The following is a 23,219-nucleotide window of genomic DNA, read 5'->3' on the forward strand; positions in this document are numbered from 1 at the left end:
GTTTTCTAGCTGACCCACCTCATACACCTTTAACCTTAGCGTCGAAGTACATTATGTTTGCAGCTAAAAGCAAAGTCATAGGGAGCTGAGCACTTAATCTGTAGCATTCTGTACACCTTAAGCATCATTTTTAAAGGGACATTCGAAGGGAAAGTTACCTGCTTTGATCTAAGCTAGAGTAATTATTTTCAATGTCCCATTAACTGAGTATTTAAACCCAGTATTTGAGAGATGATAGCATTAGGAATTAGGCAGGAGAATCACCAACAAAATAGAGAAATACACTGAAAGCTACAAAATTGCCCAGGGCAAGTCCTAACTCTTAGCAACAGCAATGGAAACCACTTAACAACAAAGTGTTCAGCAGATTAATTCAACATAAGCAATCTGTAAATCAGGGTTGTCAAACTCATTTTCACCAGGGGCCACATCAGCCTCACGGTTGCCTTCAAAGGGCCAAATGTAATTTTAGGACTGTATAAATGTAACTACTCCTCCATTTATGCAGTCCTAAAATTACATCTGACCCTTTGAGGGCAACCGCAAGGCTGATGTGGCCCCAGTGAAAATGAATTTGACAACCCTGCTGTAAATGATTTGCTGAAGCTGCCCTCAGGAGCATCACTACCACTAACTGTTTAAGAGGTGAGAGAGTAAAGGTCAAAGCCAGAGCAACCGAATCATAAAGAGATGTCTCAAATTGGGTAGAAGATCACTTTATTACTAAAGATAATTTTATTCTAGGTTGATGTTATTTGCTTTTGATAACTACTAAATGAGGCAAATTAAACAGGAAGGTTTTTATTCCAAAGTTAACCACAACACTGTAATTATTACTGCATTAAAATCAACCATGAAATTCATTGGAAGCTCTACTATCAAGATCCTGCCTGAGAAGACAGTCATATTCTAAGCAATAAAACTATATGTTTATGTGAATTATCATGAACATCTTCTAAAGCATACAATTTAAATGAATGTAATTTTTATTCAAGTTTTAAATCAATTATGATGGTTTCCTTTCAGGTCCAGCACTTTCTGATGTAGTCACGTGAAATACTTTTTAAAATTTGTTGTTTTAAAATAGTTTAGCACTGATAGGTGGCAGCTCACAACAGCTTTGCTGCTACTTTTAGCAGCAAAGAGTTAAGGTCTCAAAGAAGAATCCGTTATTATTAAAATTCATAGCTAGATCACACTAAATCTTTAACCATGTAGTCATCTATTACCAACTACTTTTCCCTGCTTCTGCATTTAGAAACCATATCATGGAAAAAAAACAAAACAACCCTGCAGAACATTCATTTCTTTGATTAAGGAATGACTTGAGAATAGCTACTGCCAAGCTCTATTATCAGCTTCACTTTTCTGGCAAAATGGCAACATGGATATCACCCCTCTTTCCTCACAGAGACAAAACCTACTAAAAATCACAAGAAACTCAAGTCTCCTCACAGTATTATTTTGATATTATCAAATATAAGCAGAGAGATCGTGGAACACTGAAACCACACAAGCACGTACAGAGAATAAGAGCAGGATAGCCCCAAACACTGAAATGCATTGCCCTCTTATTGCCATGACACAACTGCTTAATTGCTCCACACTTATTTTGGACATGGAACATGAACATGGGACTCCCTATTGGCAGTTAACAGATTAAATCTTGCTTGGGTAATTCTTCATTGTTTGTTTCTTTTTGATACAATTCAAATAATACTGCTAAATTCTGTTTCCCTGACTTGCATGTCTGAATTCACCAGATATATGTCCTATTTATAAAGGAATAACCACTATTGTGTTAGTTGCCTTCATACACAGTTTCAAATTATTTAAGAATTCGGGGTATCTTACCAGGACTAGCTCTGTACAGCTCAGATGGGCTGCTGACGTTTTGGCTGGAGGTAATCCGCTGATGGTACAGGGGAGGTGTTTTCACTAGGAGAGAAGGAAAAGTACAATTCCTCTTCAGTAACAGCTAAAATGTTAATATTGCTATTAAAATAAATAAAAAGAGAAGACATTTCCTTACTGTATGGTGTCTCTGGTGACAGGGGAAAAGCTGGTGTTGATGGAGCAGCTTTATTTCCATTTTTTGTTGGAGAAAACATTCCCCCATCTATTTCATCTTGGTAATGTGCAACAGCCATCTAGAAAGGGCACCAAAAAAAGCAAAATTACAGTGTGAAATTAACCCTACAATACAGCATGGCATTTTTCAGCACACTACAGGAGGTTTCATATAATCTGATCCACTGTTCCAGCAGAGAGATTTTGGAACACTGAAAACATGCCAACACACAGAAAGCCCATAAGCAGGTCATTCTTAAACACTCAATTGCATTTCCGATATAACTACAGTAATTTGTTTTTCTTATTGCCACAATGCAACTGCTCAATTGCTTCACATTGATTTTGGACACCAAACGTGAACATGGGACTCCCTACTAGCTATTCAGCTTCAATAAATATTTATTGAAGAAATCTTGGTTGTTTACCTCCTTGGTCTCCCCTACAGGAACTGGTGATCCTGGATTTACAGCCTGGTCAGTAGCAGGAGACTTCATCCACCCACATCTGTTATATGACAGCTGCCCAGCGACGTCATTGTCATACTGCCCAACACTTAACTTTCTGATCCTTCCTCCTGTTGCATCATCATCTTGCATATCTGTTGCTGAAAACAAATAGGTAAACTGATATATATCTATATAGATATAGATATAGATATAGATATAGATATAGATATAGATATAGATATAGATATAGATATAGATATAGATATAGATATAGATATAGATGGTTTTTGGTTTTTTTTTGTTTTTTTTTTTCATAGAGCTGTCAAAACAAACTTCACTGTTCTTCCTTCAGTGATTCTGTTCAAGAATCCTCAGGGACCTGAGGGTCCTGGTGAAGAACAAGTTCAATATGAGTGAACAGTGTGCTGCTGTGGCAAAGGTGGCAAACAGGGTGCTGGGCTGCATCAAGAAAGGCCTCACCAGCAGAGACAAATAAGTCATTATCCTGCTCTACTCAGTGCTTGTCAGGCCATACCTGCAATACTGTGTTCAGTTTTGGTCCCTGCTATACAAAAAAGATGTGGTCAGGCTGGAGAGGGCCCAGAGAAGGGCCACACAGACGATCAAAAGAGTGGGAAGCTGCCATATGAGGAAAGGCTGAGAGAACTGGGCTTGTTCAGCCTTGAGGTAAAAAGTCTTTAGGGAGAACTCATCACCATGTTCCAGTATTTAAAGGGTGGCTACAAAGAAGATAGGAGACTCCCTTTTTACAGAGAGTCACATGGAAAAGAGGAGGGGTAACGGGTACAAGTTACTCCTGGGGAGGTTCTGACTTGACACAAGAGGGAAATTTTTCATAATGAGAACAAACAGCCGTTACAATAATGTCCCCAGGGAACTGGTGGATTCCCCGACATTCGGTGCTTTTAAGAATCAGCTGGACAGGGTGCTGTGCCATCTTCTCTAGACTGCTTCTGCCAAGAAAGTTTGGATAGATGATCCTTGTGGTCCCTTCAAACCTGGTAATCTATGATTAAATAGCTGATTTCGTAACTGCTTTTACAAAACCACACAGGAGGGGGAGGAGAGTGGAATCATTTGTAGTTAGTCTTCCTGACACAAGTTGGAACCTATCTGCAGTACACCTGGTTCCAGAGGAGTGAAGCAGCATGTTTCTGCTGACGCTCATTTCTAGCAGAGGTCACCCCCGGTGCCAGCGGCAGCGCGGGCCAGTAGGGGGCGCATGGAGCATCCCGAGGGAACCGCTCGGGCCGACCCCAACTCCCCGCGGCTTTCCCGAAATAAACAGCTTCCCTTGGGCTAACAGAGGCCCTAGACGGCAATCACACTTAATCACAAAAATTAGGTATTAGATACACACAGGAGCTGTAACCTGGAATCTGAGAAAAGGAGTAAACTGAGCCAGCAGAACAATCCAGGATATTCAAAGGGTATAAAGCAGTATTTGTTTCCAAAACCACTATTAAAGGAGTGTAATTAGATACAGTTTTATGATCAGCAGGACTTTATACTTACCAACAGGCACTTCCAGAATATTCCTGCAGCAACTGCTTTTTCCACCCTTTTTTGTAAGAATAAGTTAACAATTAGAATGCCACAGCAGTCCCGACTGTGTAGTCACAGGACAGTAAAAAAAAATTACACGCATAGCAACTTTTCAGATACTCCTCTCAGAGGTTTTATTGCCTATATATGCAAAGACATCTTTGAGAATTAGCTCTTAAAAGAGCCAAGGGTTTCTAAAAGAACTTATTTGCATCGCTTGTTGTCATTTAAGCTCTTACAATAATTTCCAACTGTAACCACACGTTGATGAAGCACATCTGCTACAGACCCTGATCACAGAGCTCTAACAGCAGGAGTCCAAAGCATGTCCTTCATGTAAACCAGCAGGAAGGCTGAACCAGCCACTTCGGTAGAGAAAGACAACAGCGCACACCTTCCACATGCATCCATTTCCTGACCCGAAGTAGCTGACAGAAGCCAAGATGTAAAACCTGGTATGTAGCATTATGTGCCTATATTATAGATGTTTCACCTTGCTTACATAGCACAATTATGGAGCATCAATGCTCAAATAGGTTTATGTATATGAGAACAGTTTTGATTCAACATTAAAATACAGGCAGGGATTTCAGATTAAAATCCATAGTACTTAAGTGATTCTGCATTGACATAAATATGCATCAACTTGAATAACTCTTTGTTAAGTAGTGGTTTATCCTAAAAAATATTAATAAATCTCTTGTAAAACCACATAATTAGACACTTGCAAAAATCCAGCTCTGCTACCATCAAAGCCAGTGTGATAGTAACTACTACTAAAGCCAATAGATAAATAAAACCCTGCTAGCCAGTTTTGAAGAGTCTACCAGTATAGTTAAATTTCAGGGTCCAAATTTAGCCAGTTATTTATTTTATCGAGTTAATATAAATACATCTAGCACATCTTGGAAAAGACACAGCTGAGATCCTGTTTTTTATGGTGCAACTAAAATACTTTTTAAAGCATCCGTGTTTTAAATGCTTATTTAGCCTTCTTTCCCCTGATGAGAAACTGTACATCTGGTCTTTCAGGTGGAAAGTGTATCTTCTTAACACAGTGAGCAAACTAGATGCATCAAACAAGATCTTCAAAGCCAGAAAAGGACATGAAATCACAAATATCTTCCAAACCTCTTAAGTGATGCTAAAAAGTCATTAAGATTTCTGCTGACATTGAAGACATTTATGAATGTAGACAGAGTCCATACTACGCAAGATTCTTCCAACTCTTTGCATTGGAATTCTTTTATTTTTAATTTCTCTAACAAAAAATGAGTGGGAATCACCTTCAAAAAGACTATCCGAGACCATGCACTCCCACCACTCCTCCACAGGATGCAATGGGAGCCAGGAACAGCACATGAGTTTCACTCCATTTGTAACTAAGTTATTAAGCACAGTTTCTTTCTGAATGTGTCTCTTCTACTTAACACAGCCACGTATACTACTTTATGTGAGAGAATATCTACCTTTTGGATGGGTCAAAAGAGGCCTCAAAATTCAGTGCAGATTTTACTTGTATTGCTAAGGAGAGGGCTTAATCATCAATGATATGCTTTCACTAATGTCATTAGTATTCACACACTCATGAAGCTTGTCATTTCTACAAAGTTAATGAAGTCCTCAGAAAGTTGCAAACAAGTAGCTCAAGGAAAGGGGACATTTTCTTTAAACAGACTCTTAAGTGCTTTACGTATCAAATTCCAGCAGATGTACCTGAGAGGGGAGAAGTTGAGCTGATACATTGCAATAAAGCTTAAAGCAAATAACGTGAAAATAAAAGATGAAAATTAAGAGAAGTCAGCAAAAAATGACTTTTACTTATTTTATTAGTTTTGCAAATGTAATTCAGAGCTGCTTCAATGTAACAGCTGTTTAGAGTTATTAATTTAGAAGTGTAAAGTGTCAGGAGCCAAGACATCCTTGCTCATGTAGTCTAAAGTTTTGGCAGAACTTCATAAATATCCTGGGAACACATATTTATTTCTCTGAAAGCATTTTGTATAGTCTCATTTCTCTCTTTTCCCTTGTGAACTACAAAAAATAATTCTGTTTTCCCTGAAGAACAAATAGTAACATTCCAACAGATTGGCATCAGAACAGCATCATGCATCCATCTTGTCAGATGGTTATCACCATGCAAATGCTACCACTAACAGAAGCACGGCCAGTGGTTAAAGGTTAATCTTTATTTGGTTTCTTTAGCTGCTTAGGTTTCCTGGAGTACTACTGAGATGTATTTATTAACTATTAGAAAGAAAACAACACTAAGCTAAAAATCTTGTCTGCAACGGTATGTCAACAGTGCACGCTCTCATATATTAGTAATTTCCCCAGCTAAACTTCAAAAACTCTTCATATGTTATACATGTATATACACGCATGAAGCACACCATTAAAAAGGTCCACATTTACTTTCAGTTGCCACAGTCACTAGTAAGATGATGATTACTTGTTTCCACTCAATTCACAGGGCTTATGGGCTAGTGTCAAAACCAGCTTTACGTAAGAGTGGGGCGAGTACAGCATACATAGTAGGACTCTCTGGGAAGAACTTTTCTTGGGGAGGTAGAAAAACAAGCTAGACTGATAGCCCTTCTGCTGATTATGGAAGTCCTTAACATTTGTAAAATAGAACTATCAGACTTCTCCAAAAACCAGCATGGTCCATTGAAGTCTCTCCCTTAACTTCTACCTAGCTTATATCATAGCCAACTGTGCAAATTACAGTCAAACTGGAAACCCTTTGCAACAGATAATTATAAAGCAAAGTTCCTAAGAAATATGACAGTTTCAGCATCTCCTTGTTTACCCCCCAATAAGAGTCTCTAAATCGCATTATGACTGTAAGAGCATGAAGAGGTGCAGTCACCTTTAAAGACTTGAATATTACTTCAGGCTACTCAACTGCCCTTCCATTACTCCACAGTATTTCTTGATAGAGCCTTTTTTTTTTTTTTTCTTTTTTTAAAAAAAGCAATGTATAATAGAAAAGACTTCTATAAAGCCTATAAATAAACTTATTCAAACTGATCGGGGGAAGGGAGGGAAGATTAAGATACACTGAATTACAACATGACAAAAATTCCTTAGAGTCTCCAGATTCACATGTTATCCTGGTTACCAGTACAAGTAACTAAAAAACATACTTAGCAGTCACTTATCCCTTGAATAACCTACAGGCTCCATAATATAGTTCAAATTAGCAAAAAAATAATACTTTGCAACTTTCAGTTGGAAGAGACCTACAATGACCACCTAGTCCAACTGCCTGACCAGTTCAGGTCTCACCAAAAGTGAGTTCAAGCATGGTATTAAGGGCATTGTCCAAGTGCCTCTCGAACACTGACAGGCATGCAGCATCCACCACCTCTCCAGGAAGCCTGTTTCAGGGCCTGACCTCCCTCTCAGTAAAGAAATGTTTCCTCCTGTCAAGGTCGAACCACCCCTAACAGACACAGCTTTGAGCCATTGCCACATGTCCTGGAACTGAGTACACAGGAGAAGTCGTCAACATCTCCCTCTCCACTTCTCCTCCTCAGGAAGCTGGAGAGAGCACTGAGGTTGCCCCTCAGCCTCCTTCTCTCCAAACCAGACAATTCCTCAGCCGCTCCTTACAGGACGTGCCTTCTGGCCCCTTCCCCAGCTTTGGTGCCCTTCCTGGGATGCATCCAGGTACCTTTACACCCTTTTAAAATGGTGGGGCCCCGAACCACACACAGTCCTTACAGTGAAGCTGCAAAAATGCTGAATACAGTGGGATAATGACTTTAAAAAGCAGTTTTATTTTGCAATACTGCCTTCAATCAACTGCACGGCAGTTTAGACAATACCAGATGATATTGAATCACCAAGAATTAACTTCAAACTGGAGCCATTAATTTTAAGTTTTTCACATTTAAACATAAGACCAAATGTATTTTCTTTTACACTCTCTTCTGAAAATTAGCAAACATCTACATCAGCTTCAATGGTTCATGAAAATGTGTTAGATTTTGTCATTTTATAACTAAATAGGTGATCAAAGCTTGTTTACAGATTATGTTTTGTTTTTCTAAATCAAAAAGTGCTATCAAGCTTCAAACCTATTAACTGAAATTTCACATTGGCCTTAAGAAGTTTGAAATATTCTATCATACTGAAAATCTGGAAAGCATTAATTGCTGCCACCAAAAGCAAAGAACTTGATTATTCAGTTTTTACAAGACACTAATCTTGAAAGTTCTGTGCTGAAATTATCCAACAGGTTGCAAACATGGTGAATTGTTACAGCATTGAAACAAAAATGTTAGAACTTGTAAAACTAATTGTAACCATTTCAATCATCAAAACTGGAGTAGCAGTTAGGATCATCTTTCTGGGTAGAGCTTAAGCAATATTAACTATTATTTCACAGATAGCTTCTCACTTAGTTAACTTCATTCATTCCCCAGCAGGATTTTTGGAATATTGAATTCATTTCAACGCTATCCCTTTCACAAGAGACAAAAGGTAACAGCTACACATTTAAGAAAATCTGGCAAGCATGTATACAAGCCACATGTACATGGTTTAGGGAAACCACGAGTGGTTTGAAGAAACAAAAGGAAAACTTAGTAGGATGTATGTTTAATCAATCAACTAACCAATAGAACTTAACAGATACTGCAATCAGAAAACTAATACCCACAACAAGTAATAGACTCTGCAGACAGAGCATGTCACACACAGAGGAGCATAGAGAGGAACAGATAAAGCAGATGCACTTCTAGTGAGCTTATCACTGTAGATTCAATCTGTGTGAAAAGTTAGCATGACCTAAAAGAGGCTCCACCAGTTCAATGCACAGATCAATAAAAGTCAGGGTTCTCTTGAGAAAGGTAGAGTGAAAACTCCAACAAGGCTGTTTTTCCAGTGCCCCTTTCACAGACCCCAGCATAGTCATGAAGGCTGAAAAAAGACTCTGGGGAAAATTATGTTAGCATTGCAGAAATTCCAGATGACGCTGCCTGTACAGCAGTTTAAAAAGACCTGCGTAACTCCAACTACCCATCACTGTGAAACATGGGGATTCAATCCAACAGGAGGCTTAACAATTAATGAAGAAAAAAAAAAAATCCATAATTTAACTTCCAACAGAGAAGCCTTCAGGGACTGCCCCACATACTGAAAACTATTACCACAACACTACTCAAATAAAAAGTGATTTCCTTCTCTGACACCATTTATCTTCTACAAAGTTTAAGATTTTTGCCAAAGTCATTTAATGATCAAGCTTTCACAATGGCTTTATGCTTAAACCAAAGCAAATCTACTTTAAGAATTTAGAATTGGCTTTACAATCACTGTTAGAAGTTTAAAGGAAAAATAACACCTTCAAAGACCGCAAGACAAAACTCAAGCTAAATGTTGTAGTGGAAAAAACAAACAAAAACATACCCATTTGAAACAAAATGATGGATCTCTGATGCAAGTACCAACAGACTATCTTGTTATGCTCAAATTTTGAGATTCACAGCTCTATAGGTACATTGTTTCAAAGGGACTAATCAGAACAAAAGCCAACTGAGCTGCATCTGTGATATCTTCAGTGCCTTAATCTTTCTAAAATGTAGTAGGAAACACTACTACAGACAGAAAAATCTTATTGTTTTTGAAAAAATACCCCATGTTTAGCAATGATTCACAGGAAAACTATTCTTTTTTCCCCCCTATCTAGAATGGGTAGTACACTAGGAGTTCAAATTCCTTATAAGCTATTAGCCTAACAAGTAAAGGAAAAGTTCTAAACTCTGCCCTGACTCCAAACAGGCCATTAAACTTGTTCATGTAGGACACAGCAGCTTCACAGATCTCGCCACTTCAGCTTCTTAGCCCTTTTACTCTGTGCCAAGCAAAGCATGGGCAGCAAGCTTGTTGCAAAATCCAGCCTGGCATCTCCAAACCTGTACAGAGATGTCCTACTGATGCTACACTCAGACTCACATCCTGGAAGTTAAAGGATTGATAAAAAACTGTGGAATAAGTACATGACATAAATTACATTTAAAATGACTGTGCTGCTAAATCTAACTAAAATTCCATTTTTAACTTAAGCTTAAAAATTAACTAAATTAGTTAAATTAGTTCAAAAACTCCAGTTTTAACTTTTCAAAGCCCCTTAGTTTTTAACTTTAGTTTAGCTAAAACCTTCAAATTTCTGGAGTCAAAGTTAGGTACCAAAATTTTCCTGTGTGATGGAAACTATAAGGCACATGAGGATTTGGACAAGCTTAGTTCTCCTGACACTTCACAACTTATTTCAGATGGACTGGGTCTGCTCACCCATAGAACATCACAAAGTGAATGGGATCACCTGGAACAGTTTGATGCTTTTAAAAGTTATTATTTAATAAAGTATGCAAAAAGGATTTCCTTTCCTTTGTCTGCAGATACACTGTAGCATGATTTATGATACTGTAATTTAGACTATTTTCAAATACTTATTTTGTAACAGAGGAAAGATCTCTGAAGATATTCCAAACACTTGTAATCAGATATTTAGTCACCTCATTTTTATTAATTTTGCATGTTGGGATATTTTTGAGGAAGGGAAGAAAGATGGCTTTGTTTAATGCTCAATTCTTTAGCAAGCTGATAAACTATATAAACTCCAAATAAAATGTAGGGCTGTGTGAACTGTATATTTGTGTTGTCCCCACTACATTAGGTGACCTAAAATATTTCCAGATGGTATTTTCTAACACAGTAACTGATGCATGAGGAAGAATTAGAATTAGCTGATAGCAACAATATAATTTTATCCTTAGGGAATACACAGTCCCTGTGTTCTTCATGCTGGCTGATACAGATAGACGTGCATCTCTTTGTCACAACAATGGAAACAGCCCTGTCCTCCAAATGTTGAATGCACGTGTCCATGTGCTTTGGCTTAGTTTGATCACATAATTCTTCAACTGCTTCTACCACTTTTCTAAAGATGCAAATTTTAACACTTTTAATGTGAAAAGATGGGAGCAGAAGGATGAGACATGGGTGACAGTAATGGTAGGTTGTACAGAAAATGGGTATAAACCTGTTATCTACATTTGTTAACAGAGTCTTGCTTTTGTAACTTTCTAGGTAGAAGCAAAACATTGTTTGAGCTTTCCTTCTCTACCCAATAAGCATTAAACTTTGTGATAGAAGATTTGAGGTTTGACAAAATAAGTATTGCAAAACGATCTTTAACAGCAGACTGAGGTCATGTGTCATTAGGTATGAAAGAATACACATATAATGACGTAAAGGGGGAACATCAGGCTGCAGAGAAAAGCTTACATTCGCATTCAAATTTTCTCAGGCTGTAAACTTTCTCATTATTTAAAATTATTTTTTTTTATTTCAGTAAAGCCTTTGATATTGTCTCTCACAGTATTCTCCTGGACAAGATGTCCAGCATATAGCTGGATAAACACACAATGCAGTGGGTGAACTGATGGGCTGAAGGGCTGGGCTCAAAGGGTTCCAGTAAATGGGGTTATGTCGTGCTGGCAACCAGTCACTAGTGAGGTTCCGCAGGGATCCACCTCAGCGCCAGCACTCTACAATGTCTTTATAAATGACTTGGACTCAGGACTGGAGAGATTGCTTAGTAAGTTTACTGATGACACAAAATTGCAGGGAGCTGTTGACACTCTCAAGGGCAGATATGCCCTGCAGAGGGATCTGGACAAACTGGAGAACTGGGCAATCACCAATCACACTACGTTTAACAAGGGCAAGTGCCACATTTTGCACCTGGGACACGGCAACCCTGGCTATACATACAGACTGGGGAATGAGATGCTGGAAAGCAGCTCCATGGAGATGGATCTGGGGGTTCTGGTTGACAGCAAGTCGAACATGAGCCAACAGTGTGCGCTGGCAGCCAAGAAGGCCAACCTGTCCTGGGTGCACCAAGCACAGCATTGCCAGCTGGTCGAGGGAGGTGATTGTCCCGCTCTGCTCTGCACTGGTGCAGCCTCACCTGGAGCACTGTGTGCTGTGCTGGGCGCCACAGGATAACAAGGATATAAAGATACTGGAGAGTGTCCAGAAGAGAGCCACAAAGTTCGTGAAGGGTTTGGAGGGGAAGCTGTATGAGGAGCAGCTAAAGTCACTTGGTTTGTTCAGCCTGGAGGAGACTGAGGGGAAATCTCATGGCAGCTACAGCTTCCTCACAAGAGGAGGCGGAGGGGCAGGCACTGATCTCTTCTCTCTGGTGACCAATGACAGAACCCAAGGGAATGGCAGGAAGATGTGCCAGGAGAGGTTTAGGAAAAAGTCCTTCCCCCAGAGGGTGGTGGAGCACTGGAACAGGCTCCCCAGGGAACTAGTAGTGGCCCCAAGCCTGACAGTGTTCAAGAGGAGACTGGACAACACCCTCAGACACATGATGTGAACTGTGGGGTTGTCCTATGCATGAACAGGAGTTGAACTTGATGATCCTTGTGGGTCCCTTCCAGCTCAGGACATTCTATGATTCTATGATCAGCCACTGTTCTACATGGTTCACAAAGAAACATCCTAGCAAAAAGAAATTCAAGGGTCACTGTCCGCTGCTCTGTTCCCAAAAACACTGAGCACTTAATCCAATACATCATTTCACACAGAACCAAGAACATGGGCAGTCAGTAGCCTGGTGCCCATGTTAAGCTACGTTGAGGCTACATGTGTATAAAAACCTCTAGGAAGAAGTGTGAGATATAGCTGCCTATCTGTCAATCGGTGCAGAAACATGCAAAGAGAGGTAAGAATGCACCACCATGTACAGCCCAGCACACTTTTAATTCTTAAGGTCATTCTTTAAGTTTTGTAGGGCACGGGAAACACACACATGCCTTCTTAAGGAATACATTTTCTGCACAGTCATGCAAGAAACCTGATAACACCACTATACTCTCGTAATTCAACCCTCAAGCTAGGCACACACACAAGGCATCACATCAGTCCCACTAATCTCCAGTATTGTTTGCTCTTGCTCACTCAGAGTATCTCATTTGTCCACTGAGCCTCACTTAGAGCCATTCAGCCCTGATCTCTCAACTCCCACCATCACACACTAATTTATTCTCTTGATACACTTGTTAGGTCAAAGACTGTTTAAGTCACAGGGTGTAGAGCTTCCCCCAAAACCTGAATATGTAAGACCAACCATTACTCATCAGTGAACAACTGCTGTTTTGGTTATCCTTTCTTTGTTCAAGGCTATTTTCCTCATCCCTGTGGCAGTCAGCATTTCTTCATGCTATCAATTACACCTCCTGTGCTGCAGTAGCTTCAACAGCTAATCAACAGCCTTGGAGAATCTCCTGTTTATCCTGAGTCAACTCCTAGGTAAGGTAAACCACATCCAGCAGGCATATGGTCTGTTACCACAAACTGGCAACGAACAGCAACATATTACTGTTATTTTAAGGGATTATTTAGCTTATATGGGCAAGGTTTTCTTCTCCTTCTAGTATAGCACGTTTACAGCCTAAAAGTATGCAGAGTACTCCAGCTTTACTGCATGTGTGTGCATGATGCTTCAGCTGTGCACTCTGGAGGGAAAGCAATGTTAAAAGTCTGAAGAGGAACCTTCCACAACTTTACACATTAGTTTGTTCCCACACATGCAAGAATAGACTTTTTGCATATCCTAAGGCCACTTTACCTCTCCTCATACAAATATTGCATACCTATGGTCCCCAGTGAACTGTATACCATGTTTGAAAAAGGAAGGGAAAATAAGAAAGAGTATTTCCTTGTTTCCCAAACTTTTCACTTGCTGCTCCTTTTCAAACCCACAGTAAAAAAAGATTAAGTTTTGCTGTTTCAATTTACATACCTATTTTCTCCTACAGCTAAGGCTTGTGAGGTGGCAGGGTCTTCTGCAAAACGTAGGTTACTTTTCCAGTATTCAGTTATCTGACTAGCAGAATAGTGTGATGTTTGGACTACACCTCTGAATTTACTCCTTTGAAGTGCTACGCAGAGTTTGAAAGACCATATCAGAACATCTGTGTTCTATGCTCAGAACTATCATCATCATCTGCATTTAGATGAACCATGGAATTTTACTCCTGTTGCTTCCATCTGAGCATCCCAATTCACAATTTCTCCCTGCAGATAGAGAGCTCCTTTTCCATCAAATGATGTATCAAGGGAAAAACATTCCAGGCCTTCCTCATTCTTCACATTAATTCTGTCAAACTACTTTTTCCCCTTCTTGTTTTGTGCATGCCATGCATAAATGATTCTGTATACAGCACAGGGCAAGTCCAAATATGTAAATAAATAAATAAATTCTACAGTATTTTCAAAATCACTATGTGCCAGTGACCTCCCAGCCTCAAGCAGAGGTGGTAGCAAGCCACATATACATATTGTTTTACCTTTGGGTAGTTTTAAAATCAAGGTCTTACTAGTACAAACTGAAAGATGGTTGCAAAAGTCAGAAATAGAACATTTTAGCACATGACATAAATGCAAACTTTAAAAATTATTATTATTATAAATCTATATAAAGGAATATTTATTTCAAAAAATGTTTTATTTAATTGTTATTCTTCTGTTATTTACTCCAGTGTCATACCCTGAAGCACATGCAGAAAATGACAGGTGAATCCTGACATCTCCCAAAATACAGAATTTACCTTGCTCATAGATCTGCCCCAGTATTAATCATAACTTCCTAATGGTGTTAGGTAGCACAATGGAATATCTGTGTTCTTCACAGTGAAGCTCCCACAGATCCAGTCCTATCACAAAGATATATGTATGGTGTTTCAGCATAAGCCTGTTCTGTCTGGTTTAAAGGATGCTAAAAGGGCTGTTCTGCTTGCCTCCCACCTCCAGCCATGTATGTGCCCTCATAACTCTTTTTGCACATCACATTTAGTGATTACTTGTCCATATTGCAAGTTTAACTCTCTGAGCTGACATAGAATTAACCCATAAAAAAACCCTTCAGACCATTAAATTAACAAGATAATCCAACAAACCCCATCACGTAGAATTAACACATCTGACACAGAGCTGAGCAGGGTGACACATGTTCAAGGATTACAGAAGCAGCATAAGGCCACTTCTCTTAGGAACAGTCTGCTGCATTTCAATTGCATTAGATTCAACACAAAACTGCACTGTTAATCACAATTAATATACTCGTAGGATTCAAAGAGCAGGCAAGAGACTCAACACATATTTAAAATTTCTGCTTAGCATTCAAGAACAAGGCATGGGATCATTACACAAGGGAAACTCCTCAAGACACTACCTATATAACCACAAGCAGATGTCTTTAAACTTTAGGGCAGTCAAATGCACTTGGCTGCCCACAGGCCCTGACTAAATTAAAATACCTAAATTCTTACTACTCCTACTCTCTGCCTCTTTGACTAAAAGATGCCACCCCCTGAAGCAGCAGTTGTTGAACATGATGGTGCTTTAGCTTATACCCCCAGAAATGTAAACTAATAATGCTTCCCCATACTCCACCAAATTAAAAGCTGGAGGAAAAGCACCCATTCAGTTTTGCTGCCTTTGAAGAAATAAACTATAACTTCTCAATAAGGACCACTACAAACAGATCTCTGCTGAGAATATCCACCACAGTTTTATGTTAGCACCCTGTTTCAAAGTGACTACTAAGACTAGAAGATGCTAACCAACCTAAACATCACTGGCAGCATAAGGCCATCAAAACCAGAAGGTTAAATTGAGAGCATTTTAAGGGTTAAACTTTTACAGGAAATTTTCCTAAACATAAATATCCTAAGTCACTACAAATATGACTAGAATGGGGCCCATAAATCTTAAGGAGGTAAACCAATACTAGAGGTCAACACAAGCCTCCAGTCTTGCATCCTGTATCTGGGATTCCACGGATTTTAGGCTCTCTGCAGTGCTTAAACTCTAGATACAGTTCATTCATTTTGGACCCTGATAATGCAAGGGTAATCCTTTACTTACCATCCTTCTCCTTAAGTCTCTAATGTCAAAGAAAAGCTTTGTGAGAACTTTAACAGAATCTCACTTCAGGACAGTAGAAGTGTAAATGGAGTAAGTACTTCCTCCAAGAAAAAAATAAGAAAACAAGCTTACAAAACCCAAATGCCAGTTGATTCACTCCCCAATTATCCCTTAAATAATTAGCCTTTTTGCCAGATAAAGTATGCCTAGCATACTAAAACATCATGCAGAAGTACTCATGATTTGGTACAGAACTGTCCACAAAATACTAGATAGCACTCCTGTATGTTCTTGATGAAATTAAAGTGTCTTGGGGATCTCTCCGATGTATATAAATACCTGAAGGGAGGGTGCAAAGAACAGGGAGCCAGGCACTCTTCCATGGTTCCCAGTGACAGGATCAGAGGCCATGGATACAAACTGAAAGACGGGAGGTTCCCTCTGAACATCAGGAAACAACTTTCTTTTGCTGTGAGGGTGACTGAGCACTGGCACAGGTTGCCCAGGCTGTAGACAGGAGACAGTCAAAAGCCATCTGGACACGGTCCTGGGAAACTGGCTCTAGAGAGCCCTGCCTGAGCAGAGGGGCTGGACCAGATGATCTTCAGAGCTCCTTTCCAACCTCAAACGATCTGTGACTGTGATTTCAGTAGGAATGTGGGTGCTGCCTTAGGGCAGAGATAGAGGGTATGGGAAAAAAATTTGTGTCAGAAACAGAGCTGCTGTTGATAGCAATTCATGTCTACATAACACTTTCTGCATGCAAATTGTGCTCATTACCTCACTTTCAGAGACATACACGCTGTGTCTAATTAAATCCATCAAAGAGGTCTTCTACTGAGTTGAATTGGAAGCTGAGTAGGAATCAGTATGAATAAGGTTATGTTTGAAGCATGTAAGGATGTTCAGTATTTCCAAGAGACAGGTTTCAAAAACAAATCAAAAAAACATTAACCTTCCTTTTCCCTTGCTTCAGATTGATGAAGAGAAATGCCTTGGCAAAGGCAATGGAATAGTAAAAAGCAAAGGAGCTTCCTGAATCCTAAACTCTTTCCTCTTTCATACTATGCCCTGTTACACACCCCCATCTATTCCACCCTCCCCCCCCCCGCCTCCACCCAATTACCCAGGATTCAATATGTTGTCTATATATTCATATTTAATTCCAAATTCATCAATATCTCTAAAAAACCCCACCTCTTCCAGAATATACCCCAAGGACTTGTATTCTCACCAATCTTAATACTAGGACAGGAAGTTTACCTGCTTTACCTGACTTTACAAATGGAAGAGAACTGATAGTGACTCCTACTTCCTTTGGGAGATGACCAGAATCTGTGAGAAAAATTCAAACATCTCTTTTAAAATACATATATTTAAGCACAGATTCATAAACGGTGGCTTATTCTAAATGACCCTTTTATCCCCTTCACTAGCTTTACTGTATATCAAAGAGTACTCTGCTGCTGGAAAAAAATCTCATTTTCGATTTGTCTACCAGCTAACCACTTGGAAAGATTCAAGAGAATGACAAACTAACGAATTTAATCCTGTAAGAGCTACAAAATGCATATTGTGTATTAAAAACAAACAAACAGCAAACAGCTCATGTGTATTCATCATGGTTTTCTGGACTTCTTTAGTCCTCAGTTACTGTCCTGAACACAAAACTGTGATTTCACTTTCTCTACAAGAATCACTATCCTTGATCACATAGGCCTGCACATTAAAGGAACCAACACACTAGTTGGGCACAGTCATCATTGAATGGTTTGGCATATCCAGCTGGGCTTGAGCTGAAGCTTGTGTCCAATGAGGCCACAGACAATTGTTCTGGCATGTTGGCTGATACTGCATCACATCCTGAAGACACAAGCAAGTCTTTCATTGCACCAAGACTGGACGTAGGAAGAGGGAGAAGAAGATGGGGGAAATGAGAAAAGGAAAGCAAGGGGATATGTTCTGTCAGAGTAATTAGACCACACAGAATTTTCAAACATGACAGCAAGAGTTTGTTTATCACAAATTTTAGTAACAGCACTAATGAAAGGTTTCAGTGGACTTAAGCAGAGACAGACTGCTCATCCTTTTGCAAAGCTGCTAGCTCTAGTAGCACTACTTAAGCAACGTAGTCAGCAAGTGCTGCATAACAAATTCCACCGGTTGATTTCTGCAATCATTTCAGAGCCAGAAATAACAAGCAAGCACTGTGACTTCTGAATATTAAAACAGAAAAAAGTTTAAGAAAGAGTATGTTTTAAAATACTTTACTGGAAAATATTACATTTATGAAAATACTGTATAGAAATTTAATGCCAGCAGCATTACACTGAAATTGAAGATAAAATTATTGAAGCTTTTTCTCCCACTTTACGTGGAAATAATAAAAAATCATTATAATAAAAAACAATCGTAAATCATAAGCCATTTCACTACAGATGTCTTCTAAAAATGTCTCAATGTAGGAATTGTAAGAATTCTGCTCCCTTATCATTTACACTTACAGCAGCTAAAAAAACAACTGATGATCTATAACAGGTAAGAATTTGCTGAACAGTACATTTTTCAAGTAAAAAACAAGTACCTGCAAAATGCACTTATCTTACATCAGTTTGATTCCGTAATTTCTGAATGGTTATATAAAGAGGGTATGAGAAATAATCCCTTGAAAATCATCCTGAAAGTTTTAAGTCATGGCCTGATGTCCTGCTGTACCATATCAAGAACACAGAAGTGCTAGGAAAAGCATTATATTCAGAAAGTACTACAACATCTTACCATGCCGGGAGGGATTCCTATTTGTGACCTCTAACTTATCATGGCGGCCAGGACTCCTGCCAAGACCTTCAACATCTACATCAAGGCTGGTGAAGCCATTTACTTGATTTCTGTCCCTGGGGACAGTGTTAATGCGGGTCGGGATAGGTTCAAATGTAGGGTCTAACTCCAAGATAAGCCTGTTCAGTTGCTCAATAGACTGATCAATATCCAAAGTTGGAGAAGCTGGCAAGTCATCCGAGTTCTGTCTTCGATCCAGGGCATTTGTGTCCCTCTGAGGCACTGGCCTTGACTTCAAAGTCTCACCACTGGCATGTTCTGCAGCTTCAGTAGCACATGGCATGCTTCCCAGGCCCCTTTGCACAGCATCTCTGCTGCTGGAACCACGTGTTGGGGTGTCCGGGACTTGGGCCTGTCTCTGGACACTCCCCACAGTGTTATGAATGCCAACCCTGATTTCATTCTCTGGTGCAAAACCATATTGGTGAGTGACCATCTGCTGCTGGCGTACCCAGGTCTGAGTAGAGTAGTTGCTTGGGCCATAGGCTTGAGGCTGGGGTGAGGTACAGGGATTCTGTTGCAATTGCCGAGTTGACTTTGGTTCAGTGCTTCCAAATGATCTCTCATAGAGGGGATCCACACCAATTCCCAGGTCTGGAGCAAAAGCATTGTGATGCTCTTCCCCAGCATTACTTCCAAAGCCATCTGAAAGAAGTGAGTTCTGACTGCTTTTGTGACAACTAAAGTTCCCTAGGTGGGTGGAGTGCTGCCCTTCAGAGGAAGACAAAGTCCCAATGCTGTCCACACTGTGAAGGTCATGATTAGGCATTTCGTCATCCAGAATATCAGTCTCCCTGTCCTTCAGTTTGGTGTCTCCATTCACATGAACTTGAGCTGGGACTATGTGGTGAGTTCCACTGTACTTGCTTCGAACATCAGTCATATCCTTGGTGGTGCTGACAGGATCCTCCAGACCAAAGCCACTAAGTAACTGGTCCAGTTCAGCCTTTTCTTGTAGGCTCAGACCCCGTTTGACTCCTGGCCCAAGGTGCTCCTCAGTCTTGTCTGTCCTGATGGAAGCTGTTGAGTGTCCTGAATCACTGCTGACAGACAGGGTATGATCACTGTGATCAGGACTGCCAGTCACGGGAACACCCTGAGCAACACCAGGGATGCTGCTGTCTGAAGAGCTCTTCTTTCTCACTTTTGCGTACAGACTGCCATCAATGGGACCTTGGGTATGCAGCACTGTGGAGAGACAAGCAGGAAGGAAAGGGAGAGAAAAGGACAAGGCATTACATAAGGGCTTTGGCTGGTGGTGTATCACATGACGGAAGTACTGCTAATACTAATGGTATTGCTACTGCAAAACTAAATTTGCTCTACAAATACAGTATCAACCAATAGTATTATCTTCTCTCATGTTTCAATTTGTAACAGGTTTCTTGACAGAAACATAACATGCCTTTCATAGCTCAAAACCAAATACAGTTCCGTCTTTTTTTTGCCATTTTGAATGCATGTTTATGGCTCCACAAACTCTTCATACTAATTCGAAGAATTACAGCGCTAGAAATTTGAGAGGCTGCTACCATGCATTCCATTCAGAGCAAGAATGGTAGGAACTTGCCAGCAATACTTGCCTTGAACATAAATCATGCAATTACCAGTTCATCCATTTCTACTTGATAGTCTAACTAGACTACAAAGAATAATTTACTCCTTTTCTTGGTGGTGCAAGGAACAAAACAGGCTTTCAATCAGAGCTGCAGTCCATGCAACAATATGTAAGGCCTCTTCACAAAGGCATGCACAAGAAAGTGTTAGACTATGAAATTTCTATACATCTGTGGAGGATGCACTTCAAGTTTCAATTTTAAGAAGCAAGGCCATAATCCCTTAAAAATAAAAATATAACTCCTTCTCCATCAATGATGGGAAGAACCTCACTTAATTTCTGATCTCCGAGGTACTCACTCAACTAAAGTTTATGCGTAACCAGTGGAGGGCTTCACTTAAGTGACTATATTGCTTTCGATCCTAGAACTGTTACTGGCATCCATGAACCCCGCTGCTTCTTGCTATTTCGAGGCACACATCCTGTATTTTTTTAATCTGATATATTGATTTTCTCTCATGCTACAGCCACCAGCCCATCTTCATTATTTCCTTTCAATAATCCGTAAAAATTAATCATAGAATCATTTTGTTTGGAAAAGACCCTCAGGATCATCGAGTACAACCATTAACCTAACACTGGCACTAAAACATGTCCCTAAGAACCGCATCTATAAATGTCTTTTAAACACCCCCAGGGATGGTGACTCCACCACTTCCCTGGGCAGCCTGTTCCAATGCCTGACAACCCCTTCCATGAAGAATTTATTCCTAATATCCAATCTGAACCTCCCCTGGTGCAACTTGAGGCCGTTTCCGCTTGTCCTATCACTTGCTACTTGGGAGAAGAGACAAACACCCTCCATGCTACAACCTCCTTTCAGGTCACTGTAGAGAGTGATAAAAGTCTCCCTTCAGCCTCCTGTTCTCCAGGTTATACAGCCCCAGTTCCCGCAACCACTCCTCATCAGACTTGTGCTCCAGGCCCCTCACCGGCTTCGTTGCCCTCCTCTGCACTCTCTCTAGTACTTCAAAGCCTTTCTTATGACGAGGGGCCCAAAACTGAACATGGGATTCAGAGTGTGGCCTCACCAGTGCTGAGTTCAGGGGCACAATCTCTTTTCTAGTCCTGGTGGCCACACTATTCCTGATACAAGCCACGATGCTGTTGGCCTTTTTGGCCACTTGGGCACACTGCTGGCTCATATTCAGCTGGCTGTTGATCAACACCCCCAGATCCTTTTCAGCCAGGCAGCTTTCCAGCCACTCTTCCCCTAGCCTGTAGTGCTGCCTGGAGTTGTTGTGATCCAAGTGCAGGACACAGCACTTGGCCTTCTTGAACCTCATACAACTGGCCTCAGCCCAATGATCCAGCCAGTCCAGATCCCTCTGTATGGCCAATCCTACCCTCCAGCAAACCAACACTCCCACACAATTTGGTGTCATCTGCAAACTTAGTAAGGGTGCATTCAATTCCCACATCCAGATAATTGATAAAGAGATTAAACAGAACTGGCCCCAATACTGAGTCCTGAGGAAGACCAGTCGTGACCAGCTGCCAACAGGATTTGGCTCTGTTCACCACAATAAAGGCAAAACATACAGCAGAACATCAAGAGAATCACAAGTTAGCGACTAAAATCTCAGCCTTAGAATTGTCTCTTATATACATACTTCTACATGATTTATCACATAAGTAATATTTTAGATATTATGTTTTACTTCTAACAGGAATCACGAAAAATAGGTACTCAACAATAACAAATATGAAATACATACAAAATAGGTAATTAGATTTGTTGAAAAAAATCTCAAGAACACAAACTTGAGCAGATTTTTATAGACTACCAGGAAGTTAAAAAAAAAATCCATTGGAGTTAAAAATACTACTGTGAGAATAATCTCTTCCATATTATTTCAGTACTACCAACACTGTCAATAGATAAAACCACAGAACAGTGAATACAGTGGTTTCCCTCTGGAACATTTTAAAAGCTCAAAAGCTTATTTGAATCCAGCTTATTTTATCCAACTTTTTCCTACCTCTGCCGGTCAGAGCTTTTAAAGCTGTCCTTGACATATAGACCAAGGAGAAGAAACAAGAATATGCCTTTTGCAGCTTTAAGATCACTTCTTGGACTTGTTTGTCCAACTCCCATACACATCACACAGGTTAGACCAACCTGAGGTTGAGTATGGGTACTGGGCTCTTATCCAGTGCTGAAAATGAACATCATTAGTTCTTTTTCTTATGAAAAGCTTCAGAAGTAAATATTTCTACTGTCCACAAAACCAAGAAAGTAAAGCGAGAAGTTCTACTTTCAAGGGATTTGATGCTCCTTTACAAAAACATTCATATTAAGCAAAAGTTTCTAATTAACTTTTCCTATGCATAGTTTGAGAATTGTTTGATAATAAGAAAAGTAGTCCATTACAATTTAGGAACAGGTAGATTTTTGTCATATCTAAAAACAGCTTTTAGTCTACATCTGTGGCAGTTTCAGAATCAAAAGAGCCTTGGAGACCTCAACACATTGCAGTAACAGCTCTACCATACATTTTCAAAATGTACTTATGATGGCATTGTGATCGTGAAGCTCCTCAACTAGGAAGCTTTTCTAGGCAATAACATTTTAGAAAAAGCATTATTCAGAAATTGCACCCATGATGGCAATGAATTCATTGGTTTATAATGTGGCAAGTGGTCTGGTTGGAAAAAGCCTTAATTATGGGACACACAAGTTTCCATCAGTTAAAATACTGACCCACTGGAGGTTATATGAT

The 23,219-nt window shown here is 39.9% G+C and overlaps 1 protein-coding gene across 24 annotated transcripts in view; it reads right to left on the reverse strand.

Annotated features, from left to right (window-relative positions):
* The window catches only part of TNS3 (tensin 3), a 232,459-nt gene that overhangs the window by 58,664 nt on the left and 150,576 nt on the right, over positions 1-23,219 (reverse strand). For 15 of the 24 annotated variants that reach the window (XM_065052139.1, XM_065052140.1, XM_065052165.1 and 12 more), the window contains 5 exons: positions 18,819-20,066; positions 17,304-17,375; positions 2,499-2,677; positions 2,033-2,150; positions 1,855-1,938 (listed from right to left, as the gene is read on the reverse strand). In XM_065052139.1, coding sequence (XP_064908211.1) covers positions 1,855-1,938; positions 2,033-2,150; positions 2,499-2,677; positions 17,304-17,375; positions 18,819-20,066 — 1,701 coding nt within the window. The remainder of the gene's footprint in view (positions 1-1,854; positions 1,939-2,032; positions 2,151-2,498; positions 2,678-17,303; positions 17,376-18,818; positions 20,067-23,219) is intronic. The other 9 variants (XM_065052142.1, XM_065052143.1, XM_065052164.1 and 6 more) reach the window with 2 other exon arrangements.

This window comes from Columba livia, chromosome 2 (assembly GCF_036013475.1).
Source record: "Columba livia isolate bColLiv1 breed racing homer chromosome 2, bColLiv1.pat.W.v2, whole genome shotgun sequence".
In the NCBI taxonomy this organism is placed as follows: domain Eukaryota; kingdom Metazoa; phylum Chordata; class Aves; order Columbiformes; family Columbidae; genus Columba; species Columba livia.